The sequence below is a fragment of the Amblyraja radiata genome, chromosome 10, assembly GCF_010909765.2.
Source record: "Amblyraja radiata isolate CabotCenter1 chromosome 10, sAmbRad1.1.pri, whole genome shotgun sequence".
In the NCBI taxonomy this organism is placed as follows: Eukaryota; Metazoa; Chordata; class Chondrichthyes; order Rajiformes; family Rajidae; genus Amblyraja; species Amblyraja radiata.
The window spans coordinates 25,363,702-25,386,397 of NC_045965.1; the positions used below are offsets into that span (position 1 = coordinate 25,363,702).

General features: G+C 42.4%; 1 protein-coding gene across 6 annotated transcripts in view; it reads right to left on the minus strand.

The window, feature by feature from the left end:
- ralgps2 (Ral GEF with PH domain and SH3 binding motif 2) overlaps positions 1 to 22,696 on the minus strand; it is a 266,410-nt gene that overhangs the window by 42,759 nt on the left and 200,955 nt on the right. For 4 of the 6 annotated variants that reach the window (XM_033028383.1, XM_033028381.1, XM_033028385.1 and 1 more), the window contains 3 exons: positions 18,060 to 18,114; positions 4,555 to 4,632; positions 3,632 to 3,737 (listed from right to left, as the gene is read on the minus strand). In XM_033028383.1, the coding sequence (XP_032884274.1) occupies positions 3,632 to 3,737; positions 4,555 to 4,632; positions 18,060 to 18,114 (239 nt within the window). The remainder of the gene's footprint in view (positions 1 to 3,631; positions 3,738 to 4,554; positions 4,633 to 18,059; positions 18,115 to 22,696) is intronic. The other 2 variants (XM_033028386.1, XM_033028384.1) reach the window with 1 other exon arrangement.

The window sequence follows — 22,696 nt, forward strand, 5'->3', positions numbered from 1 at the left end:
TAATGCTACTTTTGAGGCTTTAAATTGGACTGGAAAAGGGTTGAGAGCAGAACAGCACATCAGCAAATGGAAGGACTGATGGGAAGTTAGAGGTTAGGACCAGTAAGCCTCGATGGAAGGACAGGCAGGGAGAGGGTAATAAAAACGGTAAAACTAATGGCTTGAAGTTTATTTCAATGCAAGGAATATTGTGGGGAAAATGGATGAAGTTGGTTCGAAACACTGATCCATGCTCTATGACTGATCCAGGCTCTGTATGACAGTGGTGGCGCCATAGAGTGTGGCAGCCTCGCCTGCAGCTGCTCGTTTTTTACCCTTTTTTATTTTTATCTTGTTAAGAAATTTTGTTCTGGAGGCCTTTTTGTCTTTTTATGTGGGGGATGGGGAAACCGTTTTCCCCAGTCCCTACCTGGGAGCGGATGCGTCCTTCCTCCGAGCCGCTTCGCCCCCTCCTCGTGGCCTACCTCCTGGATTGGTGCGGCCTTTCCTGCCGGAGACCGGCCAGAGCTACGAGCTGCAGCTCCAGCGGCGGCGCAGCACTGAGGTACCATCGCGGAGCGGGCGATGCCTTACCCGGGTCTCCATGTTGGAGCTCCGGAGTGCTGGGACTGCCGACTTCAACATCGTGGAGCTGTGGTCTGTGGAGCATCCTGCCGCGGCGGCGCTGACTTTAAACACCGCGGAGCCTGGGAACTATCGCCGAGATCGCCAGTGTTGGAGCTCCGACCAGCGCGGCATGTGGACCGGATGCCCCGATCTCTGGTAGGAAGCGGCCGTTTCGAAACTCCAACTGCTGAGAGTGTTCTTCTGACGCCGGAGTTCCATCATTCCGGCGAGAGGGCCTGAAACATCGGGCCGCCTCAAATAGGCCCCGACCACGGGTGAACATGAAGGAAGTGGACTGAACTTTGCTGCCTTCCCTCACAGTGGGAAACGTTGGTCCCGCTGTGGGAGGATGTTTTATATGTTTAATGTTAAATTCTATAATGTTGTGTTTATTTTATTGGTGTGCTACAATGGCAACTCAAATTTCACTACACTTGGTGTATGTGACAATAAATGTCCTTTGTCCTTTGATATTGTGGCCATTACGGAGATTTGGCTGTGAGTGGGACATAACTGGCAGAAATATGTTCCAGGGTTTCAAATGTGATAGTGAGGGAGGTAAGAGGTGGAGGAGTTGCTTTATAAATCGGAGAGAATGTCATGTCGACACTCGGAGTGGACATACTGGAGGGATTTTTAGCTCTACCCATAATGCCTCAGTAATATCTGAATGAAGGACAATGTCATACTCATGGAATCATAACGTGCAGACTCCTCTGACAGAATCTCTGGTCTGCCTTGTCTCTCCAGCAGGACAGATCTATCAGAAGTGGCGGCATAATGGTATTAGGACAGAAGGGAGCACACTGGAGTTTTCAATATTGATTAAACATCCTATGAGATATTATGGTACCCGATCAAACAAGGGCAAGGAAACCTCCGACTGATTATCACCTAGTTCCCTGCTTAATCGGAAGACTACTGTAACCGCCACAACAGATCAACGGTGGATGCGATCTTGCTGGCTCTCCACTCCGCTCTGGACCACTTGGACACCAAAAACTCATATGTCAGGCTGTTATTCATTGATTACAGCTCGGCATTTAATACAATCATCCCCTCCAAGCTGGTTACCAAACTCGCAGAACTGGGTCTCTGCGCATCCCTCTGCAATTGGATCCTTGACTTCCTCATTCACAGACCACAGTCTGTTCGTATTGGTGGAAATGTGTCGGCCTCGATAACAATCAGCACGGGAGCACCTCAAGGCTGCGTGCTCAGCCCCCTGCTGTAATCACTCTATACTCTTGACTGCGTAGCCGGTCATAGTGCGAACTCCATCATCAAGTTCACGGACGACACCACTGTTGTGGGACGTATCACTGATGGGGATGAGTCAGAGTATAGAAGAGAGATTGTGCGACTGTCCGTATGGTGCCAGCACAATAACCTGGCTCTCAACACCAGCAAAACCAAGGAACTGATTGTGGACTTTGGAAAGAGTAGAATGGGGACCCACAGTCCCGTTTATATCAACGGGTGGATGGTTGAAAGGGTCAAGAGCTTCAAATTCCTGGGCGTGCACATCTCTGAAGATCTTTCCTGCTCCGAGAACACTGATGCAATTATTAAGAAAGCACATCAGTGCCTCTACTTCCTGAGAAGATTACGGAGAGTCGGTTTGTCAAGGAGGACTCTCTCTAACTTCTACAGGTGCACAGTAGAGAGCATGCTGACCGGTTGCATCGTGGCTTGGTTCGGCAACTTGAGCGCCCTGGAGAGGAAAAGACTACAAAAAGTAGTAAACACTTCCCAGTACATCATCGGCTCTGACCTCACTTCCATCGAAAGGCTGGCAGTATAATCAAGGACCCACACCATCCTGGCCACACACTCATCTCCCCGCTACCTTCAAGTAGAAGGTACAGGAGCCTGAAGACTGCAACGACCAGGTTCAGGAATAGCTACTTCCCCACAGCCATCAGGCTATTAAACTTGGCTCGGTCAAAACTCTGAACATTAATAGCCCATTATCTGTTTATTTGCACTTTTATCAGTTTATTTATTCATGTGTGTATATATTTATATGATGGTATATGGACACACTGATCTGTTCTGTACTCATGCCTACTATGTTCTGTTGTGCTGAAGCAAAGCAAGGATTTCATTGTCCTATCAGGGACACATGACAATAAACTCTCTGAGTTCCTCCCATGCTTTATTTTTAGCCAAGGGATAATTTATTTGACCTTGTCTCTTGGCCAATCTATCTGTGATGTAATATCTGTCCATGAAATAGAAGTGATTGCGATGGACACAGAGCCCCATGTTTGCACAGAGGATATGATCCAAAGTGTTAGCAATAAACTTACTAAATGGAATACACTCTGATCAGCACAACTCAAAACAGGGGATTCATGAGATGTAGCAGCAGAATCATTATCTAAATTATAATATGTGACTTCATAGCATGGCAGATCCCTTACTATCAAGCCAGATTTAATATGGTTCAGAAGGGCATGCTGGGAGCAGCACCAGGCATTCTAACTGAAAATAGTATTCAGCAATTAATACTGCACTACATACTACATTAGGTTCACACTTTTATTTTCTATCTTTTTACCTGAGACTTTAATTTAAACCAGTGGCTCTGAAAATGGGTGCACAATTGTCTCATTGAACGCTGAAGAAAGCCATTTGCAAGGACATACTTAAACATCCATAACACCAAACTACCAACATATATATCTGCAATCAAACCTTATCTAATCAAATATATTTGATATATTTAATGCACAAACCTATACATTTATCCATGTCCTATATTTATCCTAAAGTAGGTCAAATAATGACTGTGTTTAACCAAGGGACAATTTTCATCCTTCTTGCAATTCCTAGGCAAATATGTATTTATACCTTGGTCTTTAATAATGATAAAATTGAGAAAAAATATAGAATAACTTACATCAGATATATTGTAGCTCCTGTACTATATCTGATGTAGGCTATATATAATCTGGTTTGTTGCATGAGTTACGTACCAATGTTCGTTTATTGAAAATCATTATTGAAAATCTTTGCCTACCGTGGGCTTTTTGCCTTCTTTCAGTAATGTTTTCCTTTTCAGAACTCCTTGAATTGTAACACATCCTGGGAAGAGGTTTATTGCGAGCTCTTCAGATTCCACAGAACTGGTTAAAAAAAAAGACAAGGTGATAATCAGTGTTACAATTCAACAAACCGAAGTGGTTCAAGAATATTCAATGCACATCAATCTGAAAGGTACCAGAATGCAATTCTTTCTTAAAATGTAAAATCGAGAAGGCCACTTTTACAGTAATAACCTTACATGAATGGATATTTCTAAATTAATCTTAGCTACTTCCAGGAAATGTTTCACTTCAATCTGGCCTAGGCGCCACATTTTCAGGGGGATTTTGTCTGGATTATAGGGAAGACTGTACCACCCGTTGCCAGAAAATTGGTGGTGGACCTGTAATTCATTTACCACCTCAACGCTTTCAACGAATCACCTACTGCTCCTGTTCCTTTTCAAGTGATCTCTTAGAATGCACGCAGAGTTTTGTATAGATAAAAACACATGAGTATATACCTGTCAGCAAAATTAAATTAACACCTTTTTAGTACATTTGCAAATGCTAAGCATATACTGAATTGCATTAAATTGCAATGACTTCCTTGCATTAAATATTCCAAATTTTTGTTGAACTCTTCCATAGTACTGACATTGCAAAATTATTTTGATTTCCACAACAAGAAACAAATCAGAATGTACCAATACAATAAATACAGCCGAGATCAGAAAAAGATTGAATCAAACACCCAAAGATAGAAAGCCAATCCAAATTTCAAAATCCACCACCACATTAGTAAGTTGATTCAAAAGAGAGGAAGCAGATATATTAATCTGTTTTAGTATCACCCAACCTGATTATACATCTTGGACAGGAGGGAATTGAACAACCTGAATTGTTCTCTGATTGTTACCTGTTTGCTTTCATGTGCCCTCGAGAGCCATTCCTTCCAATTCGTGGCACTGGACACAGGGAATAATAGAAACGGCTCCTGCAGAAGTGGAAACATAGAAAATAGGTGCAGGAGTAGGCCATTCGGCCCTTCGAGCCAGCACCGCCATTCAATATGATCATGGCTGATCTCCAAAATCAGTACCCTGTTCTTGCTTTTTCCCCCATATCCCTTGATTCCGTTAGTCCTAAGAACTAAATCTCTCTTGAAAACATTCAGTGAATTAGCCTCCACTGCCTTCTGTGGCAGAGAATTCCACAGAGTCCCAACTCGCTGGGTAAAAAAGTTTTTCCTCATCTCAACCCTTATTCTTAAACTGTGACCCCTGGTTCTGGACTCCCCCAACATGGGGAACATTTTTCCTGCATCCAGCCTGACCAATTCCTTATGAATTTGTGTTTCTGTAAAATATCCACTCATCCTTCTAAATTCCAGTGAATATAAGCCCAGTCGACACATTCTTTTCTCATATGTCAGTCCCGCCATCCCATTTTATTGTAACTTTGAAAGTAAAAAGCAACATTCAAAACATCTGATTTATTTTTCGTAGTCTCCACTTTTAAGTTTGCAATTCATTATTTTCCTATTAAGATACATTAGATAATTAAGGGTTTTATTCATTAAGGCACACAAAACTTAGTGGATTCGAATTTTCTCTCACCAGACAACTTTCATTTTGTATTTTCCACCTAATGTGATTGTTAAATGAGCATTTATTTGTTTATAATGTCCACTGTATACATTTGCAAATTTTCAAGAATAATTATTATAGAACACTGCTCAATAAAAACATTAAATTATAAAGGGATGATCATCTACATCACAGATTTTTGAAAGAGATGGGTTTAAAGGTACTATTGATTCTGGTATTGTTCTTGTTAATTGTAAGGTAACCCTACAATTTAAGCAATGAGATATAGAGAGAAAATAGAGAACAACTAAACTGATGTCAGTGGTCGAGAAAATTCTAAAATTATTAATGAACAATGTAATCAGAGAACATCTTGAAAGGAAAGGCTTAGAGAGGTGTGGGTCAAAATCAGACAAATAGAACAAGCTGAGTTGGGGCATCTTGTCTGGCATGGACAAACTGGGCCGAAGAGCCTGTTTCCATGCTGTATGAACCGACAATATATTTAACCAAACTCAGTGTAAATATAATAATTATTTAATCTACTGAAACAACTTAAGGATACCAAGGGAAATTGATGGGGGCAATGGTGAGAATATAATTGTTCTATTTCAGTACATATGACAATCAAACACTCTTGACAAGAATGTGGCGCATTCGGATTTTCATAAGGCTTTTGATAAGGTCAGTTCATCAACAAAATCAGCACAAATGCATTTGGGGTTTATTGACATGAACTGCAATTGGAAAAAAAATCTTTCTTAGCTGGTCAGGCTGTTATCAGTGATGAACCAAAGGGATTGGTGCTTATGCCTCAGCTATTTATAATCTATATCAATGATTTGGCTGGTGGCAAAGTGTCATATTTTCAAGTTTGCTGAAAAAAAAATTAGCTAGTGTTATGAGTTGGGGGTGTCTAGAGGGGCTTCAGGAAGATATAGACAAGGGGACAAAATATGGCAGATAACAGGAAAATATGAAAATATGGAGTTATTCCCTTTGGTGCACAAAACTGAAAAACAATGGTTTACTAAAGGGAAGATATTGGCTACCATTGATGTTAGGCAAGGCAAGGCAAGGCAACTTTATTTATATAGCACATTTCATACACGAGGCAGACTCAAAGTGCTTCACATAAAAACATGTCATACAATAAATGAAATAATAAAATGAAATAAAATAGAAGAACTAAAAGAAAAGAAAAACAAAATTAAAAATGCATTATAAAAAGTGCAAAAGTTAAAAGTGCAATGTAGTTAAGATTTAGCTGAAAGCTAAAGTAAACATAAAAGTTTTCAGTCTTGTTTTAAAAGTGGTCAAAGTTGAGGCAAGTCTTAAATCTTCAGGAAGTTTATTCCAGCTATTTGTTGCATAGTAACTAAATCCTGCTTTCCCATGTTTTGTATTTACTCTGGGAATCACTAGCAGATTGGTTTCAGAAGATCTTAGCAGTCTAGAAGGCTTATATAGTGGAAGCATGTCAGTGATATACTTTGGCCCTAAACCATGTAGTGATTTATAGGTGAGCAGCAGGATTTTAAAATCAATTCTCTGACATACAGGGAGCCAATGTAAGGATTTAAGAATTGGTGTAATATGCTCAAATTTTTTGGTCTTTGTTAGAACTCTAGCAACAGCGTTCTGAACAAGCTGTAGCTGCCTGACAGTTTTTTTTGGAAGACCTGCAAGGAGACCGTTGCAATAATCTAGCCTACTATTAATAAAGGCATGTATAAGTTTTTCTAAATCTTGAGCTGACATGAGTCCTCTTAATCTTGCTATGTTTTTGAGGTGATAGTAGGCCGATTTTGTTACTGATTTGATGTGACTGTCGAAATTTAAATCTGAATCCATAATAACCCCAAGATTTCTGGCTTTGTTTGAAGTTTTCAGGGACAGAGAGTGAAGGTGTTGGGTTACTTTAAGCCTTTCTTTTTTAGCACCAAAAACAATTATCTCCGTTTTGTCCTTATTTAGTTGGAGAAAATTTTGGCACATCCAGTCTTTGACTTGCTCAATGCACTGGCACAACAGGTCTATGGGGCGATAATCATTTGGTGATAGCGCTACATAGATTTGAGTGTCATCGGCATAGCAGTGGTGGTCAATATTATTATATCGCATGATTTGCCCTAGTGGGAGCATGTAGATGTTGAATAAAGAGGGCCCTAAGATCGAACCTTGCGGTACTCCACACGTCACGTTGGTTGGTTCTGATACAAAGTCTCCAATGGAAACAAAATAGTTCCTATCTTGTAAATATGACCTGAACCAACTTAAGACTGTGCCTGAGAGCCCCACCCATTTTTCCAACCTGTCCAAAAGTATTGAGTGATCAACAGTGTCGAATGCAGCACTGAGATCTAATAGCATTAATATTGAAACTTTGCCAGAGTCTGTGTTAAGACGGATGTCGTTTACAACTTTAATAAGAGCGGTCTCGGTGCTATGAAGAGGTCGAAATCCTGACTGGAAGTTGTCGTAGCAGCCAGTTGAAGCCAGGAATTGATTAAGTTGCTGGAGGACAACTTTCTCAATGATTTTGCTTATGAAAGATAGGTTTGAAATTGGTCTATAGTTGTTAATAATAGAGGCATCTAGGCTCCGCTTTTTTAAAAGAGGTTTAATAACTGCAGTTTTCAAGGCTTTTGGGAAATTGCCTGATTGAAGAGAGCTGTTAACTATTTGCAGTATGTCTATTGCTAGGCAGTCAAAAACATTCTTAAAGAAGTTGGTAGGTAAAGCATCAAGGCAGCAGGTGGATGGCCTTAGTTGTGTCACCGTTTCCACAAGAGTTTTAGAGTCTATGACATTAAAGCATGTCATCATTGCCACGTTACCTTTGCCTAAACAGGGTGGTGATCCAACATTTTTGTTTGAAGCGGTGATATTGATGGCACGTCTGATGCCTTCACACAAGTTAACACAAGTCACAACTGTAGCAAAAAATGTTGGACTTGATTGCAAAAGGATTTGAATACAGGACTAGGGACGTCTTCCTGCAATTATATAGAGCCTTTCTGAGATGAATTACTATGTAATACTAGTCTCTTCACCTGAGAAAGGATCTTCTTGTCAGAGGGTAATGCACAAAGATTCATGATGAATTTAATTAGTTGTGAGTTTGGTATATGAGCACAGGTTGAGCAGACTCTGTATTGTGGAGGTGATTTCATTAAAACTCACAAAATTCTTACAGAGGTGTTGACGGGCAGAATAAAGGGACGATATTCCCCCTAAATGAGAAGTCTAGAAACAGCAATCAATCTCAGAATACGTGAGAGAGAATTTAGGACTGAGATCAGGAGAAATTTCTACACGCAGAAAAAGTGAATCTTTGGAATTGTCTGCAGAGGCTGTTATTGAGTTCATTCAAAAGAGATCAACAGATTTTAACATTAACAGAAATTAACTGACATGGACATAGTGCAGGAAAATAGTGTCAAGGGAGATTAGCTCTGATGAATGATGGAACATGCTTGAAGGTCCTGCAACTAGTCTTATTGCACATGCATGCTACAACTTAAGTCTTTAACAACATTATTCTGAAAGCAAAAAACAACGTGAACATAACAATACTAGAAATTTAATACACAGTCTCAAGAACACAAAGTAAATAGTTGTTTTGTGGAATTGCCAGAGAAATGTTAAGTTAAAGCTATTTTTGAAATGGCATATCTGGCTAATCGATAAGTTGATTGTCATTTTAAGGTGCTTGAATGGCCCAGTGGAGAGTTCTGCCCAAAGTAAGTCCCACTGTACAACTTAAAATCGCAGAACCACCATAGCCTCATGGGCCAAATTGTCTCTGGTAAAGAGTGATCTTAAATATAAAGATCATATTTATGCAAAAACAAAAGCAACACTCATTTCCCATTCTTGAAATTGAACCAATTTTGAAAACAATGATCTCTTCAAATGCTCTTACATTCAGAGATATATTTTAAAGCAACAGTCCAGATAATTCAGAAAATATACTTAAAACATATATTTTTAAAGCTAATATTGCCAGCATTCAGTTTACACTCAGTTACATTCGTTGGCTATGTTGGTAGCTCATGTCATATGTCAGCTTTCGAGCCAAAATCTTCCAAAAGGGCCACTCTATTCCAAGTTCCTTCAAGCAAGTGATTACCAGATGAACAGCCAAATAACTGACTTGGTCACCCCATTTGCGTCCCCAATGTGGCAGTGTCTTGGGTCTCATATTGGCCTCGTTAGCTACCTGAGATGGGAGTGGAAGCAAGCCATCCTCAATCCTAATGTATTGCCTAAGAAGATTACATTCAGGTGAGTACATTACTTTAAAGGTGAAGCTTCACTCCAAAAAAAACTGAAAGCTAGATATATTCTCAGAGCTGGGTGAGGATTGAAAATCCATATGTAGCCCTTTATGTTGATAATCGCCCTATAAAAAAAGTCTCTATGAAAATATATTTGGTGTCACCACTGCTTTTCCTGATGTTTATGTACTTGAGTATATACAAAGACAAGAGTACTATATCCATTATAGGACCCACTATTATTAAACTCAAATGATAGTCAAAGACAGACTTGTTCTCACTTTAATGACACCAGAATCTTGGGCTGAGTATGGATCTAGATTAAATCCAGCAAATAGGACTGGGTCTGACCTTAGGGAGACTCATCACGTTTAGTTCAGTTTTCAGTTCTTGCCAGCTTCCACATTTTTACATGGTTTCCTATACATCCTTGTGGGAACTCAAAGTAAAATGTACAAATGTGTGTATATATTTATATCATGGTATATGGACACATTTATCTGTTTTGTAGTAAATGCCTACTATTTTCTGTGTGCTTAAGCAAAGCAAGAATTTCATTGTCCTATACAGGGACACATGACAATAAACTAACTTGAACTAACTTGAACTTGAACTTGAACTTGAAAGCCTAAGAATTCCAAGTCATATCTCCATAGTATTTTGGAATAATGATGTCCCATATCAGTCATGTGGGCCAGTATAGAGAGGAAGAAGAACAAAGGGGGAACTGGAGCGGGAGGGAGGGGCGGGGATTTGTAACTTTGTAAGCGCCTTTAATGGGCGACTATTTGCATACCCTTGCAAGGTATGCAAGCAAAGAATTTCACTGTGACGTCACATGTGACAATAAAGTATTCAATTTAATCAATTCTCTGCTTAGGTATGGAAAGTTCCCTATAATAACCCGAAAGGACATGGTTAAATTTGACATCATTGACTACAAAAAGCTTTCAAGAAATGAATTTTAAAATATCATCTTAATTTGTGGTGGTGGACAATCAGCAAAACAAAACAGTCGACTTAAAAGTAATTACTACAGTCGCAAGAGTGGCTGATATGAGATATGATTCACACTCCTGAAAAGTTACTTTAACTGTTGCGGAAATGCAACCATACTCTGCGGCTGTTGATACAGTTTCTCAGCCAGAAGTGCACAATACCCGAAATTATGCACAATATTACCATCCATTACTGTGATAAGAAACATTCACAAGAAACTCATGACAGCATTATTTAACATACACATGAATCACAAATAATTATCACAAAACTGAGCGGAGATATACAGGCCAAAATAATAGATTTCGCCATTGTTTGAATGTTCTAATACTGTTTATTTTTAAGATAAAGTCTTAAAAATTCAAAGGATTTGCAGTGTTCAGCAAATTTGAATAATTTCTCAGTTTTTATACCTCGCACCGATAACTGACCATATGTAGTTATAAATTACTTGTGTCATTCTTTTCAGAATAAAATTTCACTTTTGCACAATTTGGAATGGAACAGCATGGTACAAACAAGAAGGCGTTATTTTCCACTTGAATTATTTCCATCATTGAATGAAATTTTTTGATAAAATGATCCCCAAATTCATTGCCTCTTCCCCCCCCCCCCCTACATTATCACCCAAAACCTATCTACATTGGATTAAAATTGACAAATGGCCATACATTAACTGTTGTTTGAAAAGGGAGATTCACATTCTATTACTCTCTAAAAGCTTTAAATTTCAGACTTCACAACCAGAATTCCTTTTTTATTAATTGTCCCAGCTTCTCTTTATATACTTAGTGTCTTCACCAAAACTAAGGCCATAGTGTATCATTACTGAAGTAGGGTTGTGGTTAGGATTGTGTAGTGTGATTCAAGAGCCTGATGGTTGTTGCGAAGAAGCTGTTCTTGAATTTGGAAGTCATGGTTCTCAAGCTCTGTACCATCTTCTTAAAGTGAGATGAGAGCATGGCCAGGGTGATGCGGGTCTATGATGAAATTAGCTGCCTTTTTGATGCCGCACCTTCCACAGATCATTTCAATGGTGGGGAATGGAACTAGTCTGTTTAGGCAAATTGGTTAGCATGGGCAGGTTAGGCTAAAGGGCCTATTTTCATGCTGCATAGATCTATGACTCTTGCTCTAAGCTTTACACACAGGTGATGGGGTATGTGGAACGAGCTGCCAGAGATGGTGGTACAGGCAGGTATAATCACAATGTTTAAAATGTGTTTGGACAGGTATGTGTGTAGGAAAGATTGAAGGGGATAAGGGCCAAACATAAAGGAAATCGGATTAGCGTAGATAGTCATCTTGGTTAGCAAGGAAAACTTGAGCCAAAGGATCTGTTACCATTCTGTACAATTCAGTGATAAAACCTTGGGGTTCACGCCTTTAAAAAATTGTGCACCCAAATAAAAGCTGTGAAAAAACAGTTTTAATACATATATATCGGTAGCAAGGTTCCATTACATAATCAGGCTCCCAGTTGTAGATTCAAGTTCAGTTGGGAAAAAAATCGACCTTTAACTTAACAAAATTAAGGTGATTAGCATTTTCCTCACTAAAAGAGGGTTTTGAATAAAGTACTTGTCCTTTTCCTTGACCAGACATAAATTGTTAGATTAAACACTGAATAAAATTATGAAAGCAGACATTAAACATACATGAAATCAGGTTTTCCAAAGGAAAACGATCTGTTAAATTAGGCAGGTTTTACATAGCCAGGTTCTCAGCAATTTGAACTCCCAGGAATTAAGGTGAATACAGGGGGTGGTATTCACTGCCCAATCCATCTCAGATACTGAACTCCCCACTATCGAAGGGATCTATCGAAGGAGCTGCCTTAAAAAGGCAGCTAATATCTTCAAAGACCCACAACACCTTAGGCATGCTCATTTTACTACGTCCATAGGGAAGAAGTTACAGTCGCCTGAAAATACTGACCAGGTTCAGGAACAGGTTCAAGACCACGTTCTCTTAAGCAACCTTCAAGTTCTTGAACATTACACAAAAGTAACCTCAGCAACTATGATCTTCAATGTACTTGTCTTTAGACTACACTACAGACTTTGCACTACAGACTTTGATTCTTTTGTACTATTAATGTTACCTAGAATTATAGTTATTAATTTATTGCATTTTTTGATTATTATATATTATCTGTGTGGTGTGTTTCAAAATTTGTTAAGTTGCAGCAAGTAGGAATTTCATTGCTTCATTGTTGGTACATATGACAATTAAACCCTCAGGATTCATTACAGAATTTAAATATTAAATTTACTTAACATTTACTTTCCCCTTTTCGTTATTTTGAAGGAACCATGACTCCCGAGTCCAATTATCCTTCTCTACAATGCACCCCCCTTCTCAGCCAAATGCAGGGGATGTAACACCTGGGGGCATGGGTCTGACTTGTAAAGTCAGATCCATGCCCCATTTTGAAACTTTTCTAACAACTATATCTAAATAAATTGTGTTTCTAACAACTATATCTAAATAGATAAAATCAACCAAACAATTTGTGCAAACTGTGATCATATTCCAGATCATTTTTGTCAGTTGGCGATCTGCTCTGCACTTTTCTGATAAAGATCCCTGTTTATTCAACTGTATCTTAATGTTCAATGGTTCTTTATTATCACATGTACCGAGGTACAGTGAAATTCATTTTTTGTTCATTATTCATTCATTCATTAATATACATAAGCAAAATCCCACTGAGACTGTATACAAGAGTCACCAGATTTGGGAGCCATTTTCAAAGTCCAAGTTGTCACTGGTCATGAAGACCCATTGTCCTGGCTATAGAGCCTCCAGCCGTCACCTCAATCCGGATTTTGTCCAGCGAACCGTCGTTGTTGCAAAATCGATTATTGCTTTTAAATTTCAATGGAAGTAATTTTATAACTAATATCATTTTCATTTAGGTATTTAAATGTTTTAATGGATGATATGTTAATGTTTTAGATTATTGTAGGGCATTTGCCTACTTGGGGAGTATATTGAGAACAAAGAGGAATGCTTTAGTGGCATCTGCACTGTTTTGTTATCGGCAGGAAATCCATGTCCCAATCCATTGTGGAAAAGGAGGAGAATTTGCTGCCAATAATATTTCGTCCATAATGGAGAACCCAAATGTGACGGGTCTGCAGAACATCTCTGTTATGTCCAAAAGCTTGAGTTTCCAGTCACCTGTCATTTTGAATCTCTAACCTAGCAGCACTCTGGCCTCTCTGACTCTTAAATTATTCCAAAAGTGCCAAGTGTTGGCTATCAATGTATAACCAACAGGACCTCACATCGACACTCCCTGTACTTCAGGCCTCACTAACCCAGACCTGCAACGGACCCCAGCTGTATTTCATCCGCCGGAAGATCCACCTCTTAAATAAAACATTCCTGGCCTACCTTAATTCCACTAAGGACCTTAAATTATCCCGACTCCAGGCCGCTCCCGACGCCTACACTCCGCGACTCGACCGCACGCAGACTCCGGGCCCCAACTCTGGCCCGCATCGCCTGCCCGAGTCCCGTGACGCCATCTTGGCCACTAGGAGCGACTTCCATACTCACCGGGACGCCGCCTTCACCGACCTCCACATCGATGCCGCCGCCGACCCTCACCTGCCGACCGATGACGCCCAGCCTCGCAGCTTCTACGGTAACTTGGACTCCCTCCCCATCGCTGATTCCTCCGACATCGCCGCCAGACCCGACCTACCGGCATCGCCGCCGGACCGGGGCTCCCCCAACATGGCCGCCGCAACGCACCCGATTCATCTCCCCGCCGACCCGCCGACCTTCCGCCCACCGGGACCACCCACGCATCGCCCGCGGACCCCGACTCAACCACCACTGGACTACGACCATCGGGTCCGGTGACCCGCGCCACTGGACTCCAACCATCGGGTCCGTTGATCGGCGCCACTGGACTCCGACCATCGGGTCCGGTGACCCGCGCCACTCCACCCCCCTCCAGCAACCCACAGCCGTCGCCTTACCTGGAGCCTGGACTCTGCACTGGGCCTGGAGCCTCCACGCTGCTTACTCCCACTCTCCTGGACTTAACTCCACTGGGTCCTAGCGCCCGTCTGCCCAGCCTTGCCAACCTCAGTGGCTGCTCCACTGACCCTCCCCCATCCCCCCCCAACCATGTCACCCCCGCTCTTCCCCACCCACATTACAGCGCTCTCTCCCCCCCACCCCCTGACCACCCACCACTCCTCCAACACCCACAACCCCCCCCCCCCCCACACATCGCCCCGTCCCCAGTCCACCCACCTGCCTTCCTCTGGCCCCAACTCCCACCCCTGCCGGGTGTTCACCATCCCCCCCCACCCTCCCCCTCTCCCCCACCCAACGGTCTGTCCTCAGCAGAGGTCTTACCTTTGTCCCCCTCCGTCCCCATCTCAATGAGTTCCGCGCCCACCATGACTTGGAGCGCTTCTACCGTCGTCTCCGCCTCACAGCGCACTTCCATGGGAAGGAGTCCTCGCCCCCCAATGATGACCCCTTTTCCCGTCTCCAACGCACCCCCTCCTCGTGGAACCCCTCTCATAAAGTCCCGGCTCTGGAACTCTTTATCCAGAACTGCCGCCGCGACGTCAACCGCCTCAACTTCTCCACTCCCCTGCCTCACTCTAATCTTTCCCCCTCTGAACGCACTGCCATTGAATCACTCCGCAAAAACCCAGATTGGGTCATCAAACCAGCCGACAAGGGAGGTGCCGTGGTAGTCTGGCGCGTCGATCTCTACAAAGCTGAGGCCACGCGCCAACTCTCGGATACCTCCTCCTACTTACCCTTGGACCATGACCCCACTGACGAGCACCAGGCCACCATTTCTAGCACCATCACCGACTTCATCAATTCCCACGCCCTGCCCGACCAAGCTTCCAACCTCATCGTTCCCCAGCCCCGCACGGCCCGTTTTTACCTTCTCCCCAAAATCCACAAACCCGGCTCTCCCGGCAGACCCATTGTCTCTGCGTGTTCGTGCCCCACCGAACTCATCTCCACATACCTTGACTCCATCCTATCCCCCTTGGTCAAATCCCTCCCCACCTATGTTCTAGACACCTCAGACACTCTCCGCCGCCTCCACGCATTCCACTCTCTGGGCCCTCACCCCCTCATCTTCACCATGGATGTCCGGTCACTCTACACCTCCATCCCCCACCAGGATGGCCTCGGAGCCCTCCGGTTCTTCCTCGACCAGAGGAGCAACCTATACCCAGCCACTGACACTCTCCTCCGCTTAGCGGAGTTGGTCCTCACCCTCAACAACTTTACATTTGACTCCTCCCATTTCCTCCAAACACAAGGCGTAGCTATGGGCACACGCATGGGCCCCAGCTACGCCTGCCTCTTTGTCGGGTACGTTGAACAATCCTTGTTCGAGACGTACCAAGGCCCCATCCCCGACCTCTACCTCCGTTACATTGACGACTGCTTTGGGGCCACCTCCTGCACCTACACACAACTGACTGACTTCATCCACTTCACCACCAACTTCCATCCGGCACTCCAATACACCTGGACGATTTCCGACACTTCCCTACCATTCCTTGACCTCACCATCTCCATCGCAGGGGACAGACTCCTGACCGACATACATTACAAACCCACTGACTCACATGGCTATCTGGACTACACGTCTTCCCACCCTGCCCCCTGTAAAGACTCCATCCCATACTCCCAATTCCTCCGCCTACGCCGCATCTGTTCCCAGGATGAGACATTTCATACCAGGGCATCGGAAATGTCCTCGTTCTTCAGGGAACGGGAATTCCCCTCCGCCACCATAGATGAGGCTCACACCAGGGTCTCATCCATACCCCGTAACACTGCTCTCTCTCCCCATCCCCGCACTCGCAACAAGGGCAGAGTCCCTCTGGTCCTCACATTTCACCCCACCAGCCGGCAAATACAACACATAATCCTCCGCCATTTCCGCCACCTCCAACGTGACCCCACCACTCGCCACATCTTCCCATCTCCCCCCATGTCTGCCTTCCGCAAAGACCGCTCCCTCCGCAACTCCCTCGTCAATTCTTCCCTTCCCTCCCGCACCCCCCCCTCCCCGGGCACTTTCCGTTGCAACCGCAAGAAATGCAACACCTGTCCCTTCACCTCCCCCCTCGACTCCATTCAAGGACCCAAGCAGTCGTTCCAGGTGCGACAAAGGTTCACCTGTATCTCCTCCAACCTCATCTACTGCATCCGCTGCTCTAGATGTCAGCTGATTTACATCGGGGAGACTAAGCGTAGGTTGGGCGATCGTTTCGCCGAACACCTCAGTCCGCAATAACCTACCTGAACTCCCGGTGGCTCAGCACTTCAACTCCCCCTCCCATTCCCAATCCGACCTCTCTGTCCTGGGTCTCCTCCATTGCCAGAGTGAGCAACAGCGGAAATTGGAGGAACAGCACCTCATATTCCGTCTGGGGACCTTGCGTCCGGATGGCATTAACATTGAATTCTCCCAATTTTGCTAGCCCTTGCTGTCTCCTCCCCTTCCTTAACCCTCTAGCTGTCTCCTCCCACCCTCCCATCCGCCCGCCCTCGGGCTCCTCCTCCTCCTCCCCTTTTCCTTCCTTCCCCCCCCCCACCCCCCATCAGTCTGAAGAAGGGTTTCGGCCCGAAACGTCGCCTATTTCCTTCGCTCCATAGATGCTGCTGCACCCGCTGAGTTTCCCCAGCAATTTTGTGTACCTTCGATCTTCCAGCATCTGCAGTTCCTTTTTGAACACAATGTATAAAGCTTGATGGACAGATCCTCATCTATAGTCTCATTACATTATACCAGTCAGGATTTAGAATGAAACTTTAATATTCAACAATTTCAGGTTACCCCCATACCTTTTTATATTCAAGATGTAGTTGCACCATTCTTTTTTAATTTGTTTCTTTACTGAGCCCAAATGCCGATTAGCCATTGTTATCCGAAAATAAGTCTTCACCCTATCACAGACATTTCCCTCTGTTGTCTCCACATACCCCTCTCTGCAACTGAAAATGCAGCTAGTATTTCACTTTTCCAGTTCTGAAAAAGGATCTAAATTCAAAAATTCGACTCATTTCTCTGCTCATTGATGCTGCTAAGTGCTTCCAGCATTTTCAAATTTTGCATTGTGTCTGCATATCTTTGTTCCACTTACATTCCAGTATCAGCCTATTTGCAGTTAAATACAACCCATTTCTAAAATAAACATTTTGCTCTAAACTTAACAATTGGACAATGTGCTAAACAATGACAATTCATTATTAGAAGAAATTGATTCACAAATAAATAATCCACAAATATGTTTGCCACTGGAATGTCAAATTTTGGAAAAATGAAAAATAATTAGAAACATATTAAACAAAGTACTATTTTTTAGTATATTTCTCAGTTAGTTAATCTGACATAGCACTATAAGCCATCTTGTATGGAAGAAAGGGTATTTACCCAATAGCAACAATCTGTTGACGAGAGCAGTATTTGGAACCAGTATATGTCACGAGACAGGTAATTGCTATTTCCACAGAATATAATGTGATTCCATAAAATTCCGTACCTTTCAAAAGCTGGCCATGACACCTCCTCACTGAGTTCAGAACCTTCACTACTACCTGAAATAAGAAATGTTAACAGCAGTCATATTGTGCAGATGTTCCTTATACAAAGCTGACATTTTAACGGGTTATTTTTCTACTTTCCGGTGATAAAATGAACATTATTGACATAAAAATTAATTATTCACAAAGCTCACATGTTAAGACAAATGAATATAGCTATTTCCAAAAAAATAAAGTAGGACAAATTGTCGATAGAGTGATATATTGATTAGCAGTCTAGATTTGTTCCTAGAATATGGAGCTCTAAATGATATTGCGCTGTACGGGGTCATCATAACATTGCATAAATTGAGATGCGATCCTGAAATGTTGTTTTAAACTTACTTATTCCATTTGTGGCTCTAGTATAAAAGAGACATGAAATCTAAGTCTGACGGAAATCCTCTGTGTTTGGCAAACTTCATTGGCAAATCTCTTTTCCAACTTGGTACATGCTTCATACTCAATGCTCTTTCTGTGATTGGAAGAACACCAATCACCGGCAGCTCCAAACCTGAGGGAGGTGGCAACATGATGGCTAAGTCTCCATGAACACACAAGTACTCTTGCTGTCAGAACCACGGTTTCGACATGTAGCTGAAAGGGCATGTGGCATGCATAGAAGCATGGAGAAATAGGTGCAGGAGTAGGCCATTCGGCCCTTCGCGCCAGCACCGTCATTCAATGTGATCATGGTTGCTCATCTAAAATCAGTACCCCGTTCCTGCTTTTCCCCCCATATCCTTTGATTCCTTAAGCCATGAGCTAAATCTCTCTCTTGAAAACATCCAGTGAATCGACCTCCACTGCCTTCTGTGGCACAGAATTCCACAGATTCACAACTCTCTAGATGAAAAGGTTTTAACTCATCTCAGTCCTAAATGGCATTACCCCTAATTCTTGAACAGTGACCCCTGGTTCTGGACTCCCCCGACATGGGGAACATTTTTCCTGTATCTAGCTTGTCCAATCCTTTAAGAATTTTATATGTTTCTATAAGTACCCTCTCATCCTTCCAAATTCCATGTGAATACAAGCCCAGTCGACCCATTCTTTCATCATATGTCAGTCCCGCCATCCCGGGAATTAACCTGGTGAACCTACTCTGTACTCCCTCAATAGCAATAATGTCCTTCCTCAAATTAGGAGACCAAAATTGCACTCAATACTCCAGGTGCGGTCTCACCAGGGTCCTGTACAACTGCAGTAGGACCTCCTTGCTCCGAAACTCAAATCCTCTCGCAATGAAGGCCAACATGCCATTAGCTTTCTTCACCGCATGCTGTAACTGCGTGCTTACTTTCAGTAACTGATGTACAAGCACACCCAGGTCTCATTGCACCTCCCCTTTTCCTAATCTGACACCATTCAGTTAATAATCTGCCTTCCTGTTCTTGCCACCAAAGTGGATAATCTCACATTTATGCACATTATACTGCATCTACCATGCATCTGCCCACTCACACAAGCTATCCAGGTCACCCTGCAGCCTCATAGCATCCTCGTCGCAGCTCACACTGCCACCGAGCTTGGTGTCATCCGCAAACTTGAAGATGTTACATTTAATTCCCTCGTCTAAATCGTTAATATATATTGTAATTAACTGGGGCCCCAGCACCGAGCCTTGCGGCACCCCACTAGTCACTGCCTGCCATTCTGAAAACGACCCGTTAACTCCTCCTCTTTGCTTCCTGTCTGCCAACCAGTTCTCTTTCCATGTCAATACCCTACCCCCAATACCAAATACACCACACCCACTGGCTCTCCCCTATCTATTCTACTTGTTACATCCTCAAGCATAATTTCCCCTTAATAAATCCATGCTGACTTTGACCGATCCTGTCACTGCTTTCCAAAATGCGCTGCTATTACAGCTGACACCATTGCAGGAAGAGGCGCTGGAGCTGGCTTCACCCCCGTTGATGGGAACAGCACTGGCATGAGTCCACCCGCTGGCCCACAACAACTCAAAGCCCTAACCATGATTCCTGCCACCAGCAGCTTGCAGACAGAGGGTGAAAACTCGGTCCTGGACCGATGCCGACTCTCACTGAGTGTGGAGTACAGACAGTGTGGCGACGAGGGTATAGGTCAGTTCCTCCTCCTACATGGTCCAGACTTCCACCCAGTTCAGTGAGAAAAAACAATGCAAATTAGTTAAAACATTTTCCAACGTACTGTACAACGTGTAACTCATATGCCAGAAGAGGAGAAATATTTACTTCATTTATTCAAAGGGAGATACTTTAAGTTTTATGTTAAATCCTGTCTTGTCTTTAAAATCGAATCAGATTGAAACTTTGTAGTAAGACTATGAAAGGGCTGCAGGTCTGGGAAAAAATATCCCGCCAAAATGAAAGTGCTATAGTGAAGCAGCGCTATGCGGGTTACCGCTAAGCGAGGTATGCCTGCACTATTTTCTTCTAAAATGCATTTAGTTGATTCAAAGCTGGGATCTGGACTTCAAAAGAAGTCTCGTTTGACAGATGGAAGTCTCATTTCACAGACGCTAACATTTCACTTGAATAGGGCAGGTGAGGGGAAAACAGTAAAAGCTTAGGATTGTGTTCAGGTCATCTCTCAGGTGGCGAGAAAGGATTCAGGTCAAAATGGACTGGTGAAGGAATTGGTTGTGGTGACAATGGCACCAAAACAATTGGGTCTCTGAGCAAGACTTGCAATGAGCAAAGCAGGATATGAACTTAACTAAAAGTGCAATTGCAGATGGTTCTAAGCACCACATTCCACATAATTATTTAGGTATGTTCCCTCCAAATATCCATGTTCTAAGCAACTTTATTTGTCAAGGGTTGTTTCTACATTAGTGACCTATACAGACCGTGCACATGTAAATTAATTTCTTGAGAGTGATGTCCAATTGTACACTGTATGCCACTGGATACAACTTGTCACGTCACGTGTATTCATCATTAGTACATCATACGCAAACTTCAATAATAATAACATATTGAGTTTTCTGACAGAACACTATCATGTGGCATGCAAACATTCTGCCAGGCATTAGAATTTTAAGTAATTGAATCTAATTGAAAATACTAAAATCATTAAGTACAAAAAACATTGAGGCCAAAGTGTAGAATATTTGCTATACAATTGCAATCCAAGTCTACAGAGCAAAGTTGAAGAGGTAAGATAAGCAGGGAAATCGATTTGTGCTTAATTGAACAGTAAATAGATTCATTGATAAAGTACCCACTTTAGAACAATAAAAGTATGCTGGCAAAGGAAACACTGAACTCATGATTCATCCAAAACTTACAAAGCAATATATGAAAAAATCTGGAAGACTAACTTTTTAAAATGGCATATCCCTAAAACGTCGCACAATACAGTTCAGTCCAACTAACTCATTCTACCCTTCCCTTCTGAACGTCAACAACCCCAATAGCACCATTTTCCACTCCCTCCACCCCGTGGAGCAGTTCAATTCCAACTCAAATAAGATTAAATAATTATCTTTTTATTTCACAAGGGAAACTCAGCATTTACAACTGAAAGGGTCTACCATATCCTGTGTTTATTATGATATTTCTTGCCACATTTCTACTTCCTGTACTCCCTTTCCAAGAATAAATTCACAGCAACACAAGAAATGTAGGCATGTTCTTCGACAGTAATCTATTTCCTACCAAAACGGTCCAGTAAGTCACCTGTGTACTACTGCTTTTTCTGCCCTCTATCCATTTACAAGAAGTAATTTGGCTGATCTGATACAATAACCAATTCATTTCAAAATCACAGAATATTAACAGCATTTTTGTAGTCTCTGCTGCCTTTTAAATCTCTACATAAAAGCAATCCAGCAAAATCCAGTGATTCACCCACCCCACCATACCTTTGCTAAACACTGAGCACTAACTGCATCATTTTATTTTTCCTTAAGTGAGTTTCAGTTTTTAAATCACTTTCATTCTACGTCTTGTTCCTGGCCCCTACAATAAATTATCTCCTCTGTTAATACCCTTCTTGATTTTAAATACCTCATCCTTTTTTAGTTTAAATACCCCCATCAGGTCCTCTCATAGCCTCATCTTCTCCAGGGACAACAACCTCAGCTTCTCCAGTTAATCAACATATGACATCCCTCATGCCTAGAATCGTTTTAGTAATCTATTCTGCACCCACTCCAAAACCTTTATATCTTTGCTTAGATGTGGCATTCAGAACCAGAAAAGGTCAGTACGATGTTCTAGTAAGAAAATGACCAATTCAATCAGTATAAATGGATTAGACAAAAATGCTGGAGAAACTCAGCAGGTGAGGCAGCATCTATGGAGCAAAGGAATAGGTGACATTTCGGGTCGAGATCCTTCTTCAGTCTCTGCAGTTCTTTCTTAAACAGTATGAATGCATTAAATCAGTAACGCGTGAAAAATAACTATACCAGCAAGAAATTTGTTATGTTTACCGTGTCAAAACTGAATACTGCACTCCTATGTTTTTCAAAGTTCATTGTGACTTCCTTGATCTCATACTAAATTCCTCCATTTATAAAGCCCAGGATCCCATGCATCTTTTTAATCACTTTCTCAACCTGCTCTGCTCCTTTCAACAAAATAAATGTGTGGCCTCCACA